Source organism: Ostrea edulis, chromosome 2, assembly GCF_947568905.1.
Source record: "Ostrea edulis chromosome 2, xbOstEdul1.1, whole genome shotgun sequence".
Lineage (NCBI taxonomy): Eukaryota > Metazoa > Mollusca > Bivalvia > Ostreida > Ostreidae > Ostrea > Ostrea edulis.
The window spans coordinates 103950935-103976988 of record NC_079165.1 but is presented as its reverse complement, the minus strand read 5'-3'; the positions used below and the strand labels follow the sequence as shown (position 1 = coordinate 103976988).

General features: G+C 34.4%; 2 protein-coding genes across 3 annotated transcripts in view; one reads left to right on the top strand and one right to left on the bottom strand.

The window, feature by feature from the left end:
* Nucleotides 1–898: 898 nt before the first annotated feature.
* On the bottom strand, nt 899–12225 carry LOC125682436 (spartin-like). Its single transcript, XM_048923034.2, has 8 exons — nt 12075–12225; nt 8854–9645; nt 7377–7562; nt 6671–6754; nt 5856–6047; nt 4735–4914; nt 3909–3999; nt 899–2610 (listed from the first exon to the last, which is right to left on the bottom strand). The coding sequence occupies exons 2-8, from the start codon at nt 9617–9619 to the stop codon at nt 2379–2381; spliced, it is 1731 nt and encodes a 576-aa protein (XP_048778991.2). The 5' UTR covers nt 9620–9645; nt 12075–12225; the 3' UTR covers nt 899–2378.
* A 147-nt stretch (nt 12226–12372) lies between these two features.
* The window catches only part of LOC125682454 (transmembrane protein 184C-like), a 30909-nt gene continuing 17227 nt past the window's right edge, over nt 12373–26054 (top strand). Inside the window, exons 1-3 of one of the 2 annotated variants that reach the window (XM_048923055.2) lie at nt 12373–12720; nt 19804–19840; nt 25174–25379. In XM_048923055.2, the coding sequence (XP_048779012.2) occupies nt 12476–12720; nt 19804–19840; nt 25174–25379 (488 nt within the window). In that variant the 5' untranslated portion in view covers nt 12373–12475. The remainder of the gene's footprint in view (nt 12721–19803; nt 19841–25173; nt 25380–26054) is intronic. The other variant, XM_056155856.1, reaches the window with a different exon arrangement.

The window sequence follows — 26054 nt, the reverse complement described above, 5'->3', positions numbered from 1 at the left end:
AAATTCTACTATTCAGCAACAAAACAAGATGTGTTCTTAAAACTTGAAAGTGCCTATACTGATGAAAGGCTTTACATAGTATATGTAACATTTGCACGATATAACTAATTTGGACTCATCCAAGTCAAAGATGCAAAATTCACAATTTTGTTACATCCTTTTCTGCTTTTTCTAAATATGCATTTACTTTTGATACCTTAATTATCAGCAAACTTAAAGAATCTAAGTCCTTCAAATGATAAAGACAATAATCACTTTAATAATTATCACCTTCGGACCAAGTCCCTTATAACAGGGATAATGAAAATTACAATGTTGGTAAAGGACTACAGTGAGACTATGCCTTCTAAATATCGAAATATTGAGTTTCAATTTGGTATCAATAACAATTTAAAGAAAATATCATTTAAATGTTTTAATTACACACATATATATTATATATACCAAGTTTGGCCCTGCCTTGGAGTCAAAACCTCTACCCCAGAGATAATGAAATTTACAATTTCAGTAGAGGCCCTCCTGTTCCACATCACTATGCATTTAGTTTTTCTTAAAGATATGCATTTGTAAAGAAGATTGTTGAAAATTGGACAATTTTTGACCTGCCCTGAATGTTTCGGGGTGCAGGAGTCCTGAAATGTACGTCCCCCTTGTCCCAAAGATGCTGCATACCAAATTTGAAAAGAATTAGAATGGTCATTTTCAAGAAGTTAAACATGTTCAATTGTTAACCCATGGTGGACACTGACCAATTGCAATGGGTAACCTGAAAATCTGGTATGTCATTGTAAGAGATAAAAATTAATGCCGTTTTTATGTTTATCAAAGAAATGAACATTAAACTTGCCTTCCATATCCAGCAGAGAGATCCTTTTTCTCAATAGATATATAAGATGAAGAGAATTCAATGTGTTTATTGGTCTATCAAAGACAAATGTTTTCAACATCAGAGATAGTTCAATAAATTTAATGGTCAATCACAGATAATCGTGTATATCAGAGACATAAAAGAGAATTCACTGTATTCATTGGTTTATCAAAGCCAAATATGTAGACATCAGCGATAAAGAAAGTTCAAGGTATTTAATGATTTATCAAAGAAACTGTATTCAGTATATTTATTGGTGAATAACAGACAATTGTGTATTTAAACTAGAATGCATCCATTGCATTTCAATTTTTGTACAAAGAAACATCATATCAGTAAATTGTTTTTTTCAAGCATCAAATTGCATATGTACATGAAGTTATACAAAAGCTACCATCTCCTTGTTCAAGAATAAGAAAAATGGGAAGTCAAGGTCATTCAGTGCTGGCCAGTTTAAAGTACCAGTGTGTGTATGAGGATATGGCATCATTAAAATTGTGTAAAGCTTTAAACTGCACCTAATTATTTCTTACCCATTTAAAGGATAGGCAGGGCAATGATCATGTGACTGAAATATTGTCAAGCACTCAAAGTCATAATAGTGGCTACCACTGGTTTATTAGTTATGACATCATAGCCTTCTAAACTACATGACATCATGTGATGTCACAGTACTAAGGTTCTCAAACCCGAGCAAATGAGAAAATCGCTGAGGTGTGAATTAGTTTTTTCTTCTATTTTTCTCAATCTTTGAATTTGATGAACATGATGAAATATTTCCGAGTTTGATCTGTATGGTTCATTAGAGTCCTTTAATTCGATAAGCAATGAAGGTTAAGTATATATGATGATAAAAGGCAGTTATTATAAGTTTGAGAGCACAAAGTTAATGTCATTGTAGTAAAACATTGAGGTAACCTTGACTGTCCTTGAGTACTTCATATTCCCATGATTAAACTTTTATTTAATGCAGTGTTTAAGGTCATGGTTCTGTCCAACAGTAAAACAAAAATATATATCAAATCACAGCGAAAATAAAACTGTGTATATATACAGTATTATTCCCTCACAAAATTAAAGTTTCTTTGTTGTTTTGGTTACAAAAGTCTATATAGAAAGGCAGATGATTGACATGTCCAACACTAAAATACATTGTATATGGCAGGTATTCACTTTATATCACAATCATTAATTTTAGAACTGTAGATTCCTAGAGATACATGAGGAATTCATTGTCATATACATGTAATTTAGAAAGAAGTCGCTAACGAAATAAAATTACTCGCCGTTTCTTTCATATTGTTGCAATGCATGTAAAATATCTTCATCAACAGTCTACTCGTGAATTCGTGTTCTCGCAATTTAACGTCTGTGAGTCAGTTCGCGATATCAAGTACTCGCGTAATACAAGGAATCTTCAATATAACAGTGTTTTTCATAAACACACACGTTTATAGGAATGCCTCACAATTTAAGTCACAAATACCAGTCTATAAGCAGTAAACACAATTCAGGGATATTTCTGTTGCTGGTTGTTCAGGGATGAATAACTCTGGGTTGTTGTTTTGCCTGAGTCTTTCCACTCCCCGTGGATATCTTTCACTAGCTCCTTGCCAGTTTCTTTCGCGGCTCGTTTTGCTATAGCTTTCACTCCTAGGTTATCCACATTGTACGCTGTCATGGCAACATTTCCAACTGCATACAGGGCATTCTCTGATAATTTAGCGGCTTCACTTCCATACCTGATAATTCAATACATGGCATTTAGATCTTATTAGCAATATTAATCAAGCAAAATAATAAAAAAAAAAAAAAAAAAATACAGTATTAGGATCAAGATTTGGAGGAATATTTATATTAGTATTTCCACATGTATTTATAATATGAAGACACATTGGCGATGCGTGAAATGTGGTCAGACAGGTTCGATTGTCAGTAACACATAGCTCAGTTGGTAGGACACTTTACCAGTGATTCAAGGGAGGGGAGGGGGCAGATTCGAATCCTAGTCTAGTATATTGCTAATTAAAAATAAATTAACTGCAAAGTATCTACATATCTACAAATACAGTAAGATACATGCTAGGGTAACTACCTATTTAAATATACTGCATTTCAGATTTATTAATTGCATCCATGCAATATTACATTTATCAAAATACTGGAATATCACAAGGAATACAGTTTTAAAATATATTATGAACTTACTCAATGGATATAACAGATTACATTCATAACGAATCAAAGTTGTTCATCCCAGCACTTCACTATAAGAGTGTTTTACTGTAATTTACTATTTGGAACAGGAAAGAAATCAAATTGAAGCAGGTAGAGGAGGTAGATATCAGAATCCAAATACATACAGGTATACAACACACGAAAGAGTCATGTTTATTATATAGCTAATAAATAGTCTATTATAAAATCTGCGTAAAATCTAGAGAATGTTAGCGTTCAATATCCTGAGAATTTATTGAACGTTAACTTTGCATTGCGTAAATTGTATGCGCCCGAAACATTCCGAGTATGAGCGTTCAATATTAACGTTACCGTAACGACGTAAACAAACTAAAATGTCAGATGACGGTCCTCCGAATCTGACAGAGCCGGTATTTGATATTTACTTTAGCAAAATGTTTTACTGTACAAAAATTATGATGTCCCCATTTTCAAAATCAGTTTGCTTCATGCATTAATGACGGGTTAAATATTGAACAGTTAAGAAATGTGAACATGCTGTTATTGCACACCTTCACCTTCACATTAGATGCCAATATTGATGAATTCTCATTTAGTTTGGAGTAGTTTGAGTAAAAAGGGATATAATTTAACAACTATATACTTTAGCTATATAATAAAAGGGTTATTGAACTTATATAGGTGAATATTGGCACTCGTTGGCTGTCAAAATGCACTCGCAAGCTCGTGCATTTTGACAGCCAACTCGTGCCAATATTCACCAATATAAGTTCAATAACCCTATAGTATTAAATGGGATGCCCTGAAAGCACTTCATTTTGAAACTTCAGTTTGAGCTTACTTGTGATTGACCACCGTCACGGTCTCATTAGCCAGATTTCTGGCCAGAGCTTTAGCTGCTGTCTCCAATGACATGTAAACTGTCCCAAAACCTGACAAAATTAGAAAATTCGATATCTTAACATCAACAAAAGCCATACATGCAAAATTACCAATAAACCCCTTGATGTCATAAAACAGTCGGTATTAAGTAATGTACAATGGTTATAAGTCTCCTATAAATCTTACAAAAGAAGTCGTCATAGATTAATAAGAATAATTAATTAATTATTGGAAATGCAGGAGAATAGTCCCTCAGTAACAAAATTTTGTTGGAAATGAATATAACAATTTTGCCATTTAGCCTCATTTTTCATTTCCAACCAAATTACTTGTCCTTTAGGGTCTGAAAACAGTTTTCATTGTCTAACTGACAATATATATGGGGTAAAAATATGCATCAACGTGTAATACTGAAAATAATTTACATTATCAAGCTATGGCAATGTATCAAGTTCATCATCTTCGCTAGCCAAGGGTGATGCTCCATGATGTTCGTGGAGCGTCACCCTTGGCTAGCGAAAATGCAAGTTCATCTGCATTGTTCATAAGAAACTTGAATAAACAATTAATGATTTGATTTCACTTGTAAAACGCAATTTAATTGGTTCATATGACTTCATCAAAATTTTTATGTCACATATATAATGTTGTTGTTAAGTTGTTCCATTTCACATCACAATACATTTATCTCCTCTCTTTCCATTTTGTTGCTATGACAATATCACTCTGTGTCATGACTAAGAAATGCTTTAGAAACATTTCTGCTTCCAACAAAAGTTGCTAACCTTTCAAGCCTGAAGCTGCCACTTCTACAGCACCATCTATGACTTTTTCCACTTTGGGATTACTGCCTGAGGCGGATGCCTGGCTTTTCATGGATTCTGGGAGGAGCTTTTGTCCTTGCTTACGGAGATGTGGAGCCACTTCTTTTGCTACTGCCACTGTAGCTTGTCCTAGTTTTTTCACTGTAAATAAAGTTGTAATAAAGTGCTTCACTAAGGTACATGAAATGCCTGTCTGGAACTACATGTACATGATGCATATCTATGTCTGCATATTTGAAGTCACAAGTCATGATGCTTTTATTTGCAACTATAGTGGAATAAAATTTATAATACTATAACATGCCTGAGCCGCAAAACCAGGTTTGATAGAACTTGGCCTTATAGTGTTCAAAATATGATCACTATTTAACTGCACTGTATAACCACAAAATTCTTAAATGAAGCCATAGTGACCTACTTTTGGGTCACAACACATCCCCCCAAACATGTATCAGCTGACCAAGTTTGATGACCCTAGGTCCATTAGACCTGTCACAGTGTGCAAGATATGATTTGGACATTTTTTGAGTAAGTATAGCCATACAATTCCAGAATGAGGCCACAGTGACCTATTTATGGATCATGACCCACCTTTCCCTAAAGATACATCAGTTTGATAGTCCTAGGTCTCACAGTGTGAAAGATATGACCTGGACACGAAAAAGTTAACAGACAGACAGACAAATGCAGAGCTGCCAACATTATGAAATGGAAAATAGTAAGACAAGCCCATACCCTAAAACAGCCTGTCAATAAACAGGCATATAAAAAGTAATGAGAATTCACAAAAAAGTAATGAGAATTCATGTCAACAAACAAGCATATAAAAAGTAATGAGAATTCACGTCAATGTAGAATTTCTCAATTTGTAAATATATACTTCATAGTGATTTTCTCTGGTAGGTGAGTAAATTTTACTTCCAATGAATCTTTCATCTATGACCCCTTGTAAAAAACATTTACAATCCCTGTATTACAAAGCATACCATGCTGTCTGTTGCTGTGGTGGATAGATTGATGGATAAACAGACAGCTTCCCATGGTTAAATCCATCAAATGATCACATCTACAATAGTACTTACCCACATACGAGCTGACAGACACTGCAACATGAGCCCCTTTCCTGGCATACTCTGCCCCTTTCTGGAGTTTTGGGTCCACTGGTTTGGGTTCTTCTGAGCTTAGATGTTCCCTTAACTTGGTAGATCCTAACCTTATATAGTGTCCAGCCTTCTCCGATCCTTTCTCCAGTCCCCAAGAAATCCACTCTGATGCTAAAATTAGAAGGCAAATACAACTGATGTTTCTTAATGAATGAAAACTAAAACTTATCTATTTACACTCAAAATGATCAAGTACCCACATGACAAAAGATACTAGTTAATTTCTACCCAGAGTTATTGTTCCTTAAACTCACATATACCTCTGGGTTTTCCAAGATTCTTGTAAAATGGTAAAAATGCTCAAATAAAACATGGTTTTAACTTCAATTGCAAAAATGTATGTAAATTAATCAATGTTAAGCAGATGTCAAGTCTTTTTGTGACACAAGAAACATTGAATTGTGTTAACACAGATATTATTTGATTACACAATATATATGTAGATACCCTATGCATTATAATAAACAATAAAAACTACAATGAGTGTTTGCCCTACATTTTCCTGATATTTCATAAACTATTTCTTAGTTTTTTTAATAAACCATGAAAAAGTGAATTTACACTTGGAATAACACTGCTAATTTTGAAACATGGACAGAGGTATACTGGTACATCAATGTAAGGAATGATAACTCTGGGTAGATATTGGAAACTAGCCTGTAGCCATCTAATTTCAGCAAGCACCATTTGTGTAGATTGTAGATATTTCTTCACAGCGATTTCCCCTGACCTACCTACTGAGATACCCTTGGCAATCTTGGTGGAGGTGCCCCCTTCAGTTTTCTCTCTTGCTTCCGTTTCAGCCACAGTTACACCCCCTATAAACAGTTTAAAAATTTACAATTTAGATTATTTTCATATTCAAAACATCAAATACTATAACAGCAGAAATGTTATAGTAAGTGAAAATGCACTGTGGCTACATCCACATCTGCCCTATCCTGTGACTTAAAGATAATGTTTAAGTATAAATTGAGAAATTCAAAACATGTTACTTGAATTTCAATTACAAAGAGTACAGTGTACTGAAAACCTGTGCATCTAATTTTCCTGCATGAATTACACCAGAAATTCAAGAATATAAATTGTTCAAAATGTATTTTTTTTTATCAACCTTTGACTAATTTTAAGATATGTCCAAGATCTTGTTTCCAGATTCTACACCTTTCAATTGCCTTTGTAGTCAATGCATGATATTGAAATACTACTATGTTCACTTCTGTGGCACAGAATACATCATGATTGTAAAGTCTACCAAAATGTTATAATTACACGAAAGTACATAAATTTCTTGAAATTTAAACACAATTTACAGTATGTAAATGTTTTGGATGAACTATTTCAGTTGGATCACATCATTTGCTGTACCAGACTTTCATGATACACTGAGTGACAACTATACAAGATGTGACTGTATATTTTGTTCCCTATCAGACAAACCTTTTACAGAGACATGAGTATCTTCTTGCTCTGATTCTATGGGTGGAGCTGAAGGTTCTTGCTCCAGGGGTGGGGCAGAGGGTGTGGTCTGGTCCAGTAGAGCTGTCATTGATGCCAGAGTCTGTTCAAACTGCTGTCTCTGTCTTGGTGTTGCATCAGGGGGTAGTAGAAGGCCAACAGAACATCCTAAAACAGAATTTTTTAAAATCAAAATTATGCTGTAATAAATTGTACATTGGGTAAGTTTGGTGTCAGGAATATCTAGCAGATTTTTCTCAAACAAGAAATATTTTATAAACATACCAGTATATATGTGAATATGTCCAGTTTGACCCTTGGCTCTCAAAATTAATGGAGGTCATTTATTTGTAAGGAAGAACAAGTGTTACTGTACCAAGTCTGATGTCTGTCAAGCAGAGTGTTCTCAAGATAATGAGTGACCAATATCTTACTATGTCCAGTTTAACCCTTGAACTTTGACCTTAAAATCAATAGGTGTCATCTAATATCTAAGGGCAACCACTGTACCAAGTTTGTTAATGGTCAAGCAAAGGGTTCTTCAGATACTAAACTGACAAGACTAGGTCTACAGACTATCCCTTGACCTTATGACCTGAAAATCAATAGAGATCATCTACTCTCTTGGGACTATGGTCACCACTGTGTCAAGTTTAGTAACTGTCGTGCAAAATCTTCTTTAGATATTGAGCTGACAAGACTACAAGTCTACAGACTGAAAGACCAACAAACCGACTGACAGGTGCAAAACAACATGCCCCTTTTTCAAAGGAGGGGGCATAATAAAGTGCAACACTGTGTGCAAGCTGTGAAACTGTCATTTGCTCACTACATTAGAATAAAATCACAATTGTAAAATATCCAATTCTTAATAAGCTAACTAGGTTTGATGATCCTAGGCCTCACAGTGTGCAAGATATGATCCAGACACCGTTTGGCTAGATGTATAGCTAAAAAATTCAAAATAAGGCCAAACAATCTTTCCCCCTCACCCCAAGATGCATCAACTGAAAGTTTGATTGTCCTCACTTTTATTGTCCTCACAGTGCTTATGATATGATCTGGACACAATTTGAATATGCATAGCCATAAAATTCCAAAAAGAGGCCACAGCTATAAATTTGATTTTCCTGCTTGAGTATATATCGCCATAAAATTCCAGAAGGAGGACAAAGTGACCTATTTATGGATCATGACCCACCTTTCCCCAAAGATACATCAGTTTGATAGTCCTAGGTCTCACAGTGTGAAAAATATGACTTGGACACGAAAAAGCTAACAGACAGACAGACGGGAAACCCGGACATGAAAAAGCCAACAGACAGACAGACGGGAAAGCCCATAATATAACACAGCCTGTCTTTCAACTGGCATATAAAAAGTAACAGTTGTTTTAAATCTTTGCTATTCTTTTATTTTTGGTGTTATTTCATTTCACATAAAATTGTGTAGAACCAACCTTCAGCGACAGCTGTGACATCTGGAAAGATGTATGAACCATTTGTAGCATGCAGAGCAGGGGACATTCCAGGCACTAAAGGATATATCCAGTTATCAACCTTCAAAAAGGCAGGGGGTCTGTTCTGGTCATCTGCTGGAGGTGGGTCAGTAAACTTTAACATCTTCAGGGAGGATGGATAAGACGGTGCACTGACAAATCCCTCTGGGGTAATGTAAAAGATCTGAACTCCATCAGGAATACAGAATATTTCTTCAGCATTAGCAGAGAGGATATCATCATTAGACTGTTCACTCATTATTGAGTCTCCCAGAGACAGAAATGCTTCCTCTGACATTGACCCCGGTGAGGATATTGACTCCTCATAAGACGGAGGGGCCTGTACTTCCATAGACTGAGGGGATTCACTTCTGGTCTGTGTCAGTGACTGAATCCTATACTCAATCTGAAGTTTTGTTTTTGTCATTTTTTGTTGCATCATTTTTAAATCATTTTTCTCATCTGTGGAACAATTTAAACTTTCCACATTTGTATTCAAACCAATTTCAATCTTTTCTAGTCCCTTTTGGTAGTTTGATAAAGCCTCTTGTATGTTCGACTCCTCATCCACAGCAAGTCCTTTGTTGATATATTTATAGGCAGAGTCATGTAGCTTTTGAAATGTTTTTACATCTGTAACATTGTCTATGTTCTGGGTTATGGGAGGTGGTCTTGGGGGGCGTTGTCTTGCTCCCCTTGGTTCTCTCACCATCTGACATTCTGCCATGCTGATTTTAACTTCACTGCAAATCACTTTTTAAAAAAACAACAGAAATATAAAATGTATTGATGTTTCTTTTATGCAGTACTAAGTATTTCTAATTGTAAATGTTCTCCCTTTTACAGCATAACTAAAATCATGTAACACTTCTTTGTGAACAGCATAGAATCACCATAAGAAGCTCAATTCACCATTGTGACATCATAACGGGGATTGAAGTGCAATTCAACAATTCATCAAACTTTTGCAAAATTTTAAAATCTTAACGATACATTTCATATATATATTGGACAACAGACTTTATTATAAACAGCCATAAATGTCAATATATGTAATGGATATACAGAAATGGTATCATATTTCTTGATAACTTAGGCCACAACTTTTTTATTTCTTGGTTTACGGATCCGCCGACCCTAATTTCTGGGGAATCGGGAAAAAAATAAAATGTAAATTTCTACTTTTTTTTTTTAATTCCGCCGATTCTACCCAACATGTCAAATCGAAAATAAAAATAAAATGCATTTTCAATTTTACGAATAGAAAATCATGAAACGCAAACCTATTGATTTGTATTTGGTAATCACTATTCGTTTTGCGAAATATCTTTATTTCGTATTTTTAAAAACCATGTAAACAGATATGGCCACGCACGATGACAGTAACGATACCTATATCGTTCTTGTCGACGAAACAGATGCCAGATGGCATTTCATCACGAAAAAAAAAGGATTTGATCGAAATAAATATTTCTCATACAATTGGCGGTATTCTTGCTGCTAACATAACACAAAATGCAGTGCTATTTGGGTGTTCAAATATGAGAGGAAGGTACAGTTGTTAGCGACTTTACTAGATTGGATGTTCTATCGTTAAAGTGATAATGTCCTACGGACCCGGTTTGAGTGTGGTGAGGGCCTGTACCGAGACACAGTTAGATTATTCTAACTAATGACTTTATACCACAGCAGTACATGTCATAATAAATGTATTTGAATACATTTACGTGCATCTCTGCCCTTAAAATCATAGCAGGGAATAGAACAGTGTGAGAAATTGTTAGATGCTTTTGATATTATAATGAACGCCTGTAAAAAATATGACCAGATAAAACTCAGAAAAGTATGCATATTTCTCGTAAATAAGTATAGCTTGTGTAGTGGTGGAAAGAATTTGAGTATCAAATAAAAATGAAAAACAAGAAACGTTTCTTTCAAAAAGATGGTAGATAATTCCATGGGCATGTCTATGTGGGGAAAATGGGGTTAAAAATTATTTCATAAGGGTATTAACATTCTGAAATTAAAATGGAATTTACTACATACAATTGTAATAGTGCTTATATTAATTTTTTTTCTTTATGTTTACAATTTGTAAATGTAAAAATCTTTATTGAGCATATACAGCAAAATTACTGAACAACATTATATAAATACTGGATACTTTACAACATCAAAGAGATATGACCTTATACATTTTTGGCTTATGTTCTACCAAAGTGTAATATAGATACATGTATATAGTTATACACTGAATTTGAAATTGCATTTTTTTTTCAAAATTCATAACGTACTAGTCACTCTAAAGAATTTGTTATCTAATAGTTTTAAAATACATGTTTTGTTTATTTGTACTCACGAAATAATGTTAATGATTTATTGAAAACAAAACGATAGATATTAAAAAAGTTTATTTTATTTTTATTTTTTTTCTCCCGACCGACCTTAAATTTTATTTTTAAAATCCGTAAACCAATAAATTAAAAAACTGTGGCCTTAGTAAAGCACTAGGGTGGGGACACTATTTTCAATCTATTAAGACTTAATTGTTTTCTCCATTGAGTTTTCTTCTTTTCTGTTACATTTAATGATGCAGACTTGTCCTGTTTAAAGTGAGTCTTCAACAGGTTGGGAATACTTTTTCTACAGTGAGGTATTCTCATGAAAACGCAATTATCCATCTTTAGTGAGATCATGTACAACTGAGTAACACACCTGTGTAGTACATCTGTTTGTGTTTTACGTGAAAAGAAGAAAAAGTACTCAAATGTCCCATAATATAAAAATCAAAACAAAAAGCACTCACGATGATAGCGTCATGTTTAGTGTGTGTCGCACTTATTCAGTATTGCAAGGAATTTGCCATTATTTTCAATCAAAACACCTGTTTATGGTAATGTTTACTTTCTTGCTAAAGGGAAGATCTCGCTATAGGGTAAGTGCAAGACATTCAAATTGATGAAGAAGGACTGCATTATTCTGTTAACAATAGAGGAAAATACGAATACAAAGTTTTCATAATCTGAAATCTGAACACCACTATATGATCAATTCCTAGAGAATTTTAGTTCATCCTGTTTACGTCCTTATTGTCAGTGGTATAACAGTACAAGCTATAAAGTACAAGTTAGTACGTGTATTTTTAATTTCAACAACTTTACTCCATGAATATTAACTCTTACCTCTTCAAAGCTCTTGTTCTGCGTGTTGTCAACACACGTCAACAGGGTCACAATCATGATCATCTGAGCAATATTCTATTTTCACTATCGATGCGTAGTACTGTCATGATTATGTCGTACATGGGAACGGTTCATTTGAAATCACTAAGATAATCGTTTTACTTGACTTTTTCATGTAGATCTACTGAAATTTATTACCTATTAAACAACAAATTCATAGAATAAAAGCACAAGGAGACAAGAATCAGGTTAACACAGTACAAAGTAATTCAAAGTACAACTTAACAAATCAAATATTTGTCATATGAGCGTCTGTCACATGATGTAAACATGGCAGACGTGTAGGAAGAGAGCCTCAAATTTCATCGAAATGAAATAAAGGTTTGGACGGTGGCAGGGCCATGGATTTTTGTCATCAATGGCGGCATTGGATACGGCCGTTTGTTATCTGTTTATACTTTGTTTTAGCAATTATTGCGCTGCCATTATGTGTAGTAGAACTCAATAGGAAAGGCGCACCTCGTCACGTTCAGGCATGGTTTGCTGGTGGGATTTTTGTGATGATGGCCATTCCCATATCATTATGGGGGATACTTCAACACTTAGTCAACTACACCCAGCCAAACCTTCAGCGGCACATTATCAGGTATACCTGCATGTATGAGTATTGTCTGGAATCCCTGGTCATGAAATATGTCACATGTAGCAGGAAGGGAGAAAATGCAACGGACCAGACCAGGATTCGAACTCGGGCCCCCTGAATCTCTAGTCAGGTGCTCTACCAACTGAACTAACTGGTCACCAGTGATCGAATACGGCTGACCACTACATTCCTCCCTCCTTAAATGTCTTACACCTGAAGACATCAACCCAGGATCTTTTTCCCCTGGCAGGCCTTTTCACCTGTCAGTTCCTGGGGCTGGTCCATTGCATTTTATCCTTTCCTGTTACACACACATAATCAGGTGATAATATGCATAACGGTGTGGTTGTTGGACCGAGCTAAGCATGTTCATTGAAGTGTCCCAAGTGATAATCATATATTCAGTGAGGTACGGTAATTTAGATATAGAAGTATTCTCTTACTTTTATATCACTGAGCGTCCAGTAACATCCAATTAAAGATTTTTGATATGAAACTGAAGAAGGGTCCACTGAAGCTTAAGGAGATGATAAAGCATGTAATGTTACAGTTTTGAGATTCCTTGTTTAGATGATTATGGTATAGGTAATATGCATATGGATGATCAAAATGTAATTTATATCTTGCAACATGACTTTTGGCATTTGATCCAGGCTGGGACTAGAGATGACCAGTGGGCCTGTTATTGTTATGAAAACAACACCAACCCACCTCCTCAAATGTTTATTCAACAGTTAAAATGAAGATTGATGAAACAATACTTATAGGTTGTTCTTGTTAAACTAAGGAATTTGAACAGAAACTTTTACATCTTCCCCAATTCAACAGAGTCATTTGTACATTATTCATTTAATATTATGACTTATAAGAATATTATAAACTGATTAATGCATGTTATGAATTACAGTATTTACCATAATAACACAGACTATAATGACCAAATAATCTTCAATCGACCAGTATTGACCGGTTTTATAGTATTGACCACTGGCCCGGTCAATACTCATATTGACCACTTTTTTGCCAACCCTGTCTTTCTTTTTCATGACTATTTTTAGCCGAGTTGCAACAAAGTTGAACTCAGCTATTGGTTTGGTGATGCGGGCGGGCGGGCATCAACAATTGGTTTCCGGATGATAACTCAAAAGTTTACAATCTAATCAAATGAAACTTTGATATATTGTTGGGTACCAGGTAAGGAAGACCCCTATTAATTTTGGAGAAAAATGGTCAAAGGTCAAGGTCACAGTGACCGAAAATAGAATGAAAATTTCAGAAAAATTTGGTTTCCAGATGATAACTCAGAAAGTTTAAATCCGAATCAAATGATACTTTAGAGATATTGTTATGTACCAGGTAAGGAAGACCCCTATTGATTTTGGAGAAAATAGGTCAAAGGTCAAGGTCACAGTGACCAAAAATAGATTTAAAATTTAAAAAAATTTTGGTTTCAGTAGGATAACTCGAAAAAATTTAATTATACCCCCACGAACGAAGTTCAGGGGGTATATAGGAATCACTATGATAAGATAAGATAAGTTTATTCCAATTTTGGGCCCAGAGGGCATAACAGTAAGACAGTTTATAAAGAAGGAAATTCAAAAAAGAAAGAAAGTTTACAACATTAACTACAGGTTACATAGACTGCAAACTGCATGTGGATGCAACATGTTGGGGTAACAAGTACATACATATATGAATTGCTAATCATGTATATATACAAGTAAATGGACAGTATCAGTATTATACCAATATATGAATAATAAACTATAATGATTTTTGCAGTTTTAAAGCATCACTTCTTTTTCTGAAAGTTTGCACTAAATATTCACTCAATTTGACAATTACTGGTTTGTCTTCATTAATCATCAACCAAGTAAATTTGTCCTTATTTGTTAGATAGATAAATTGAGCTTGTATATACCATTAAAAAACATATTTCTCTCTTCAACATAGAATGGACAATCAATAAGGAAATGAAATTCATCTTCTACACAATTAAGGTTACATAATTCACATATTCTTTTGTTTCTTTCTAAAGAAATCTTCTGGCCAGAATTGGTTTTTGTAAATTCATATCTTCCTCTTTCAATTCGAAGGTCATGTGCACTAATTCGAAAGAGTTTTTCTTAATTCTAGGGATTCTAAAAATATATAACTTTCCATAGTAAAGTTTTCTTTATACGAAAAATATGTTGTGAGTTTTCCTGATTTCTGACTGGGCTCTTCATGTCGTTTTGACCAGTAATTAGTAAAAATTGTTTCCGTACCTGATTCTTCATTTGTTTTTTGAAAAATGAGAATTTGAGATTTTTACAATTGGGTACCAAAATGCCCATTTTTTCCTTAAAATAATTAATGTTTTTGTATCAACAATTTATATTATATGAATTCAGATTGATATTCTCTGTATAAGCACTGTATAACAGGGATGATTCTGGGCAATTCTCAATTCTATGCCAATATAGTAAAATACTTTGAATTATAGAGCAGAACATAGGATATCTACCCAATTCAGAGATTATTGCAATGTTAGTACTTCTTTTACCGGCACCCAGTAGATGTTTACAAAACTTAATATTCAGGTTTTCTACCTCCCAATTTTTAAATATATCATATAAACTCTGTCTTTTTCCGGCGTGCGTGTTGAAAGTGCGCATGTTCCCCATATCTCGCAGCCATACAAGGCGATGGGTTTTACCATATGGTCAAAAAGATGCAAAAATGTTTTAATTGGTGGATCGATAGATTTGATGTCTTTATAAAGTTTGAATGAGGCCTTAAGAGCTTTATTGTATAGATCAGATTTTGCTTCCTTGAATGAACCACAGGAGGATAATATTACTCCTAGATATTTATATTTGTTAGTACATTCAATACATATGTTACCGAACACAAAATTTTCTTTAATTAGGTGTCTGCTTTTATTAAAAATGACTACTTTTGTCTTATTGGTATTAATTTCTAAGCACCAATCGTTGCAATATGTCTGTCTGTCTGTCTGTGCAGATTCGTGTCCGGGCCATAACTTCTTTGTTCTTTGACATAGGCATACCATATTTGGCTCACAAGTGGATCACCATGAGACGATGTGTCGAGTACCTTCATGACCTCTATATGACCTTGGCCCTTGACCTCACAGTCAAAAGTTTTACAATGGATTCGTGCCCGGGCCATAACTTCTTTGTTCTTTGACATAGGCATACCATATTTGACACATGAGTGTATCACCATGAGATGATGTGTCGGGTACCTTCATGACCTCCATATGACCTTGACCTCAAGGTCAAAATTAAAGGTTTTTACAATGGATTTGTGTCAGGGCCATGACTTCTTTGTTCTTTGACATAGGCATACCATATTTGACACATGAGTGTATCACCATGAGACGATGTGTCGGATACCTTCATGACCTTTATATGACCTTGAGCTTTGAACTCAAGGTCAAAATTATAGGTTTATACCATGGATTTGTGTTCGGACTATATCTTCCATTTTCTTCTACAAAGGCATACCATATTTTTACACTCAGGAAAGAGGTAATTTATACCTATTAACAACACCCTTTGGGAGATTGGGGTAAGTGGGAGGTATTCTTAGTGAGCATTGCTCACAGTACCTCTTGTTTGAATCAAATGAAACTGGGATATATTGTTGGATACCAGCAAAGCAAGGCCCCTATGATTTTGGAGAACAAAGGTCAAGGTCACAGTGATCGAAAATAGATTGAAAACTTCAGACAAATATGGTTTCTGGACAGTTACTCGAAAAGTTTAAAACTGAAATTAGTTTTTCACAATTATAAATATGCCACATCATTCTTGACTTTACAATGTATCCCATGCAACTTGGCTCATGCACCCCTGGGTGCATATATTGATTTTTGAAAAATATCCTGGTGAATCCTTTTTAGCCGAGTTGCAACGAAGTTGAACTCGACTATTGGTTTGGTGATGCGGGCGGGCGGGCATGTTGGCGGGCGGAGGGACGGGCGGTTGGGCGTCAACAATTGGTTTCCGGATGATAACTCGAAAAGTTTACAATCTAATCAAATGAAACTTTGATATATTGTTGGGTACTAGGTAAGGAAGACCCCTATTGATTTTGGTCACAGTGACCAAATATAGAATGAAAATTTCAGAAATATTTGGTTTCCGGATGATAACTCAGAAAGTTTAAATCCGAATCAAATGATACTTAAAGATATTGTTATGTACCAGGTAAGGAAGACCCCTATTGATTTTGGAGAAAATGGGTCAAAGGTCAAGGTCACAGTGACCGAAAATAGATTTAAAATTCCAAAAAAAAAATTAGTTTCCAGAGAATAACTTGAAAATTTTAAAATTGAATCAAATGAAACTTGGTTATATTGTTGGATACCAGCAAAGAAAGGTCCCTATTGAATTTGGAGAAAAAAGGTCAAGGTCACAGTGAACCAAAAAATAGATTGAAAACTTCAGACAAATATGGTTTCTGGACAGTAACTTGAAAAGTTTAAAACTGAAATTAGTTCTTCACAATTATAAATATGCCACATCATTCCTGACTTTACAATGTATCCCAGGCAACTCGGCTTATGCACCCCTGGGTGCATATATTGATTTTTAATGTTTATCACTGTATACTTACAATGTCACAATCAAGGGGTCGTCACTGGGGGCTCGGCTCCAAAGCGGAGCAGATGCAGTATGGTTATGCAATGTGATTTTTGCAGAAATATTCTGTATTTTAGTCTGAGAATTTAACTTTTTAAATGGCATAGACAATAGGTCTGTCTTTTTGATGCGGCATAGACCATTGGCATTTGGCATAGACCTGACCAAAATTTGACGACAAAAATAACACATATATCGAGAAGAAAATTTATTAACAAACTGTTTTTTTTAATTCAACTTCATACTCCATTTCCAATTCTACATTTAATCTATTGATATTGTCCTCGTTTTCTTTTTTATTTTGCTCATCATAATCATAATCACTTTCCAGAAAATACTTTAACTGCGGAATCATATACATGCCGTTTGTTTGACCTTCACCTCAACATTATTTTTGCTAAGTCGAACGTATATTATTTTGTTTTGACACTCTTGCAATACTTGAATATTTGGGAAATAAAGAAAAAATAGGATAACTCTAATTATATTGTTGAGAAAAATTTTAGTTAAAAATCGATCCCAATAAAATTCATCAATGCTGATAAAAAAAAAAGCATTGACATTTAAAGACATACGAATCGTATGTTGAAAAATTTGTCTAGAGCACTAGTCATAATCTTCAAACTACGGAAGCATATTTGACCGCAGCAGTATCTTTTTTTAGTTATAACAAATTTAACAGATTATCAATATCAACGACAAGAGATCATAATAGTCATAATAGACAATCGTGAATTTTCTCTCCATAGTCTCCACATATCAAAGGTCTATGTTAAAAGACAAAAAAGCTATGGCCTGGACAAACTTAGTATGAGAAACGGAAGAAGATGAAGAATTCACACTAAAACAATATGCCACCTTTCTGGGAAGGGGAGGTATATTTATTCATCAATATTCTCAAAGAAAAAATGTGAAATACCACCGGTACAAAAACTTTTCAATCAAGAACATGCATACATTTTCAAAATGGGTTTCCTGCAAACTGAAAGTTATGTGCTCAATATCAGATCTAGCACCATGTATTAGAAGGCTTTTTAAGTTACAATTATTCACAGTATAACTAAAGTGGCAATAAAGCAAAACAAGAGGTTCATGGGCCTTAAAGATGGCCTGAGTCTGAGCTAATCTGCAAAAGCTAAATATAATATGAATAGAAATTACATATATATGTACATGTAGCTTAGATATGCAACCAGGAAAATTAGTATCAATTTCATAGCCGTTTGCAGTAGTGATAATTTTAACTAATGATCAGGTTACCAATAAAGCATGTGGGCCTCTTGTTAAATTAATTATTTTAAATAGCAATTTAGTAACTTAAAATATATTACAAATTGATAATTTGTTATAACAGATTGATAATTTGTTATAACAAACTAAAAAAAGATACTGCTGCGGCCCAAATATGCTTCCGTAGTATCAAACCGCTGAGACGCTTAAGTCGTATACTTTAAAATTAACGGAGGGAAATCCAGGTCACAAAAATAAATTTTGACGATTGTAAGGGAAAATATTTATTTTAAGTACATTATCACACACGTATCATAATTATTCCTTTGTTTCTTAGAATTTGGCATAGACAATTCGGGATATCTTATTTGCACATGGCATGGCCGGACCTCATTTGGCATAGGCGCAGTCTATCAGTCTACCGTTAAATTCTCAGACTGATGTTATGAGAAAATTTATTTCATACTCTCTGATACTGCATTTGCTCCGCTTCAGAGCTGAGACCTTGTGTACACAGTGATGATCTCTCAGTTGTGACATTGTATATGGTGTTTAATGCCCTTTTATCTAAAACCAAGGTTTTTTATAACCCCCTAACAATTTGGGGACTGCATGGTACATGTATCGGGTTATCTGTGAAGATGCATTGGTTTATGTGCCTTTAAGTGATAGAGAGACCTGTCATGGGATGGAGATGAACCCTATCAGTTTGAGGGTTTAAAGGTCAATTCAGACAGTGGTATATATTAGGAAAACAGACTCAGAGCCTCAATTGATTTCCTCTTTTATTTGAATTCACCAAACATCACACAAAAAACGGATCACCATGGAATGAGAAAGACCTATAGCTACACATGTAGCTCTATTAACTTCTCAGTCAAAAAGGTCAAGCAAACTCGATTTTTAAGATAGGAAAATGGTCTTTGGGTCACAAGGGGTTTCCCCTTTAACAATGGTACACAATACATGTGAATCATCCTATTTTCAAAAATGCTCTAGAAATCTTCCACTATCCACTACCTTGATCTCTGTCCCATTTCATTTGTGCTCAAGGGGGGGGGGGGGGGGGGTATTAATTCAACTAGGTAGCATCTAGTTTTCCTTTGAATATTTCTTTGAACTATTCATGTATCAGATTCCTTGAAAAGGTAGTTCATGATATAATGCAGAATGACTGTTAAATAATTATTTATGCTTTTAGGATATTGTGGATGGTTCCAATATATGCCACCAATGCAGTAAGTATAAGTTTTCAAACCATGTCACCATCATAAAAATTTACTTAGATGTAAATTTCATATTTAGGAGTGTGTTATTTGTAATACCATTGCAGTAAAACATACTTATCATATAGCTAATAAATAGTCCAATATAAAATCTGCGTAAAATCTAGAGAATGTTAGCATTCAATATCCCGAGAATTTATTGAACGCTAACTTTGCATTGCGTAAATTTTATGCGCCCGAAACATTCAGAGTATGAGCGTTCAATATTGACGTTACCGTAACGACGTAAACAAGCCGAAATGGCAGACGACGGTCCTCCGAATCTGACAGAGCCGGTATTTGATATTTACTTAAGCAAAATGTTTTACTGTACATAAATTATGATGTCCCCATTTACAAAATCAGTTTGCTTCATGCATTAATGACGGGTTAAATATTGAACAGTTAAGAAATGCATGCTGTTATTGCACACTGCCAATATTGATGAATTCTCGTCTATTTTGGAGTAGTTTGAGTGAAAGGGGATATAACGTAACAACTAAATACTTTAGCTATATAATAAAAGGGTTATTGAACTTATATTGGTGTATATTGGCACTCGTTGGCTGTCAAAATGCACTCGCAAGCTCGTGCATTTTCACAGCCAACTCGTGCCAATATTCACCAATATAAGTTCAATAACCCTATACTATAGTAACCATGTTTTGCTGCATTATCATACTGCATTAATGGCTCCTATAAAATGTTATGCATTGAGAGTTCATGGAAAAACAATATCATCAAATTCTAAGAAATAAAAAAAGTGATTCTTTTCAGATCGGATCAACTGTTGTAGAGTAATATACATAAAATTCCAAAATACATGTATTGATTCAGAATCAAAAGCTTTTTCAAAATCAATGAATAAAATGCTACCAGGTACAGGGTTTATGTATTTCTAGAGCACTTTTAAGCACATCATACATTATTCAAGAATTTTCTCTGATAAATCTATACCTTCAAGGAAACCTGTTTGATTTTCATGACTTAAGAAATCTTGAACCTTTTTTTCAATTCTGTTTGCAATACATGTACATGGAAATTTATAAGTGACATTGAGAAGAGATATTGGGTCACTACTTAATAATGTATTTTGGAGTTTGTCTTTCTTTGGTAATACACTGGAGACCAACACCCTGAGGTTAAAATTACAGAAGATTCTCACAAGTGGATACCATGCAGTATTCAACAGGGTCTGCATCCAAAAGTATAAACTTGAAGAAATAATACAGATCACCAACACATCATGAGAATGCAGTGTGGCAGTGTGAATTTTATTTTGTTGAGGTATTCAGGGTATTGAGGAAGGAAAACCAGTCAACCAAATAAAATTCATACTGCATAATCTCATGATGTGTTGGTGATCTGTTTTTATTTCTTCAATTTTTCATTGGTAATGTAAGATATGCTGTATTACTGTGAATTTACAGTAAGTGTGAACGACTCAGCTTCTCAAGTTCATTCGAGGTCTCGGATAGTTGGTTTCAAAACAAATCTGTCAATGATGACGCATCAAGGAAAGAACAATCACTGCGATTGGACCAATATTTAAAGGGGCGGGAATAAAAATAATTTTAGATGGTCACACGTGTCTTTGCACTACATAATCTTTTAGCACGGTGGAAGAGACTGCAAAAAGGGAAAACCAATACCAACTAAAACAATGACGTTGATTTTAAAATTACATGATGAGGGTTTATTTTATGGTAAAATCAGTAAGAAATTAGGCGTCGCAAAGGCCACGTTATAAAATTGTCAATCATGGGAACTCTTGCACCGAAAATGTCGCCAACGAAGCTCACACCGGATGTACTTTTGTTTATCGAGTATGAAATTAAAAAGAAATCAAGTGTATATTAATAGAGAAATCAGACAAAATCTATTAAGAAGAAATATTTGTACCCCTGACAATGTACCATAGGTGTCTTTAATTTGTAGAGCTAAGAGAAATTTTTAGGGAAATGACTTTCAAGAAACTGCAAAGAAAATCAAAGAGAAGCATATTTCGTCTGAACACAGGGACTCGTCACGAAATATTTGTCTTTTTAAAATTTGACATCGTCTATTAGACTATATTTACAAATAAATGTAAATATAGAATAGAGAGGGTCAATTCGTGACATGCCCCTGTGGTCTGAACACGAACGAAGTGTTGAAAACTTCTTTGCTACTGATTTTATTGCAATTTAGGCCGAGTCAGTTAGAGAGAGAGAGAGAGAGAGAAAACTCTAAACACTTTGTTGAAATATTCCAACCGTGTTACCGGTCTTCAGTCGTGTTTTCGTACAACGGGTAATCGCAATCATGGACATACCATAGGAGCTTGAAATTTTATCAATAAAGTTAATAAAATGTACTTGATTGACCAAGCCATAGCTCATGGCTTGGTCAATCAAGTACATTTTATTAACTTTATTGATAAAATTTCTAACTCCTATGGACATACAGTTAGGGGTGGACCAGTGATATAGGTTCAAAGGTACGCCAGTAACGCAACATTAACAATCAACCTTTGCTGTGGTTTATTATGACGTTATAGAAGGCGCGTCTAATGCTAACGAAATGCTGAATTTCTTTAATAATGTGTTACATGTACAGGAGAGGGATGGTTTGGGGAATTTAGTTTTTGCTAGAATTCACAGAACTTGCTGTTGTTCATTCAATTAACAGTATCTAGCGATGGTTACTTCCGAATTTCTTACGAAAATGTGGGTATATATAACAGTAAAAGACATCAAAGCATGCCATGTGTTGAAAATAAATGTTTTCTCGAAGTAGAATATCTATTGATCTTATTACTTAATCTGACAAATTATTTTAGGGGCGAGATCAAATGTTCAATGTTAGAGAAAACTGAGTTCGCATAGTTCTCACCAAGACCCCCCCCCCCCCCCCCCCCCCCCCCCCCAATACAAAACTAAATATGAAGTATGTTGAAACTAATCGATTAACAAGTAAAACAAATGAAAGTGTACATTGAAACTATTAAACGTTTATTAAAATGTATTATTATGTGGTTTTAAAGTCAGTTGTCTTTTTTCCCCACTAACGTGTAATCGATGTCGGATGACAGAAACTTACGAGTTTTTACCCCCTCTTCCCTCTAACTATTTGGATTTAGAAATTTTTCCGACATCGATCTTTTCCAATGCTTTGCAAGATTTCGAAAATATCCTCTGAGAGATTTATTTCAAAATAACGATATGGAAACTGCGAATGTGAAAGAGACAACAAAACAAAAGCATTGTTCTTAAATGGACAAAATCGCCTATAGAAACATGTACTGAAATTTCTGATCACTTAAAACTGACAAGTATCTTCAGGAATTTAAGGGAGTAACCTTTCAATTTTTATTGGGATATAGAGGCAACTGCGGATCCTGCCTTTTCCCACAGCATTTTTGATCCCGTCATTTTTTTTTTCTTTTCAATATTCAGCACTATTTGAATTCTGGGATATTGCTATCCTGCCTTTTCTTTACATATCGGAGCTCGCCTTTTTCACCCTGTATTCCCCCTCCCATATACCTATTGATACTGCAATGGATTATAAGTATAACACGGTTATTCCTGTTTAAAAGATAAAATTTATAAGGTATCTGATAAAAGTTATATCTTGTAAAGTTTACGAGATATCTAAGACATCTTATATTTTTTTTCTTTATAAGATATCCCATCACTTTTATACATGTAGATATCTAGTATATATAAGATAAACTTTACAAGATATTTTATTAACGTAATCTCAAATCTCCGTTGTCAAATCAAAACCGATATTGAATCTCACGCTACTTACGGTGCAACTTACACTGAAATCAAATAGTGAAACTTACACTTGTTGGGCACGAGATAATATAATGCCAAATACCTGGGACCGCCTACCTATAATTTAACCGACCTATCAAAAGCGCTCTTTAAAATCACTCGGGGACTTTCCAATGAACTATCTGGAGCACGTCATGTACTTGCCGATATGTCTCGTTCACACTTACTGTAAATCCACAGTAATTGTCTCTAGGTTATTGTTAAATCTAAAATTTATAGATTTGATAAGAATTGACCCTAAGGTTTCTCAAAATCATGTTTTGTATCTTTTGAAATAATACACAATATGTATCCAATCCAAGGGTTCAATGACAGTCATACAAAATAAACAAGTAAAGGAAGAGAAGGAATCATTTAAATTTATTACTGGTTCGAAGTAGCTATCTGTGAACATAAGGAAGTATGTTTTTACAGCTTGGTGTATTGTGTAATATTTGTCACTTGTCACAATGTCCTTGATAAAATAAAACAGTTATTGAGTTTGTTACTGATAGTCAACAGAATTAAGTATTCTTAAAATCAAACCAATAGTTGGCCCTTCTTCACCTCGCCATTTAGAAGGCCTGATCAGCCCAAGTTATTTGATATGTAGATAATCATTTAATACATGTACATGTGATATTGTATACAGAACTCCAAATCACGAAGGAAACACACCAGATACACTGTACAAGTCATATTTACATCAAAGGTGCTCAAATTTTGTAAAAGCAGGTTCGCTGAATCCTCATTAAAACCAGTTTTACCCTTAATGATATGTCGAGTGTACAAATTCTCAATCTATTGGTCCACATTAAGACCAGTTTTACCTTTAATGATATGTCGAGTGTACAAATTGTCAATCTATTGGTTCACATTAAGACCAGTTTTATCTTTAATGATATGTCGAGTGTACAAATTGTCAATCTATTGGTTCACATTAAGACCAGTTTTATCTTTAATGATATGTCGAGTGTACAAATTGTCAATCTATTGGTTCACATTAAGACCAGTTTTACCTTTAATGATATGTCGAGTGTACAAATTGTCAATCTATTGGTTCACATTAAGACCAGTTTTATCTTTAATGATATGTCGAGTGTACAAATTGTCAATCTTTTGGTTCACATTAAGACCAGTTTTACCTTTAATGATATGTCGAGTGTACAAATTGTCAATCTATTGGTTCACATTAAGACCAGTTTTACCTTTTATTAATATGTTAAGTGTACAAAATGTCATTCTATAATCTGTGTTGTAAAGGTATATTCCTGATAAATTGAAAATTTTCATTAATGGAAATGGACTATTAATGGACATGACTTTAACTTGGTATATCTGTTTTAATTAAATATATTAGAGTATGGGTACATGTAGAATATCAGCTTCACTAGTGATCAAATTTAAATATTTAGTGTAATAAAACGCAATTCTGTTCAATTTTTATGGTCGTTTGACTGATATGAAATATCCTGAACATATATTTGTTTTCTTTGTTTTTAGTGGTTTGCCTTACGATTTCCAGAGGCTGCCATTTACTTGGACACAGCCAGAGAATGCTATGAAGCATATGTCATATACAACTTCATGGCATACCTGTTAAATTACCTCTGGATAGAAAATCCCAACCTTGAAATCATTCTAAGGAACAAGGATCAGGTGAAACACATCTGCCCATTTTGCTGTTTTCCACCCTGGCAAATGAAGTTGTAAGTAAATTATGCCCCATTATTCGCATCAGAGTTACTTTGTACTAGTGAGCAGTTTTTGTGGTTTACATTTATGGTGTAGTAGCTAGGGCTACACTGACTGTGGATATAGGCCTGGGTAGCTCAGTGGTTAGAGCAACTGACTAGTAATGCAGGGGTTCCGGGTTCGATTCCCAGTCCAGCCAAAGACTTTCTCCTCTCTCCTATATATACTACATTTGTATATATACTACAATGGATTCTCTACAACTGCACATCTATGAGAAAAACTAAATACATAGTGATGTAGAGCAGGAAGGCCTAGATACCAAAAATTGAAAATTTCATGATCCCTGGAGTAGAGGTTCTGACCCCAGGGCGGGACCAAACTTTGTATTTATAGTGTATATGTTTAAAACATTCAAACAATATTATATTGAGTATTGATACCAAATTGAAACTAAATTTATATTTAGAAGGAGTATACTATAAGGTTGTCTTTTACCAATTTCATGATGCAGTGTTTTGGTTCTATGGTAGGACCAGAATCATTATAATGATTATTGTCTTTATCATTTGAAAGCTGATACGGGATAAGAACTAAACACATACTGTATTTAGGAAAAACAGAAAAGGATGTATCAAAATTGTGAATTTTGCAGCTCCAGGGTTTTGACTCTAGGATGGGTCCAAATT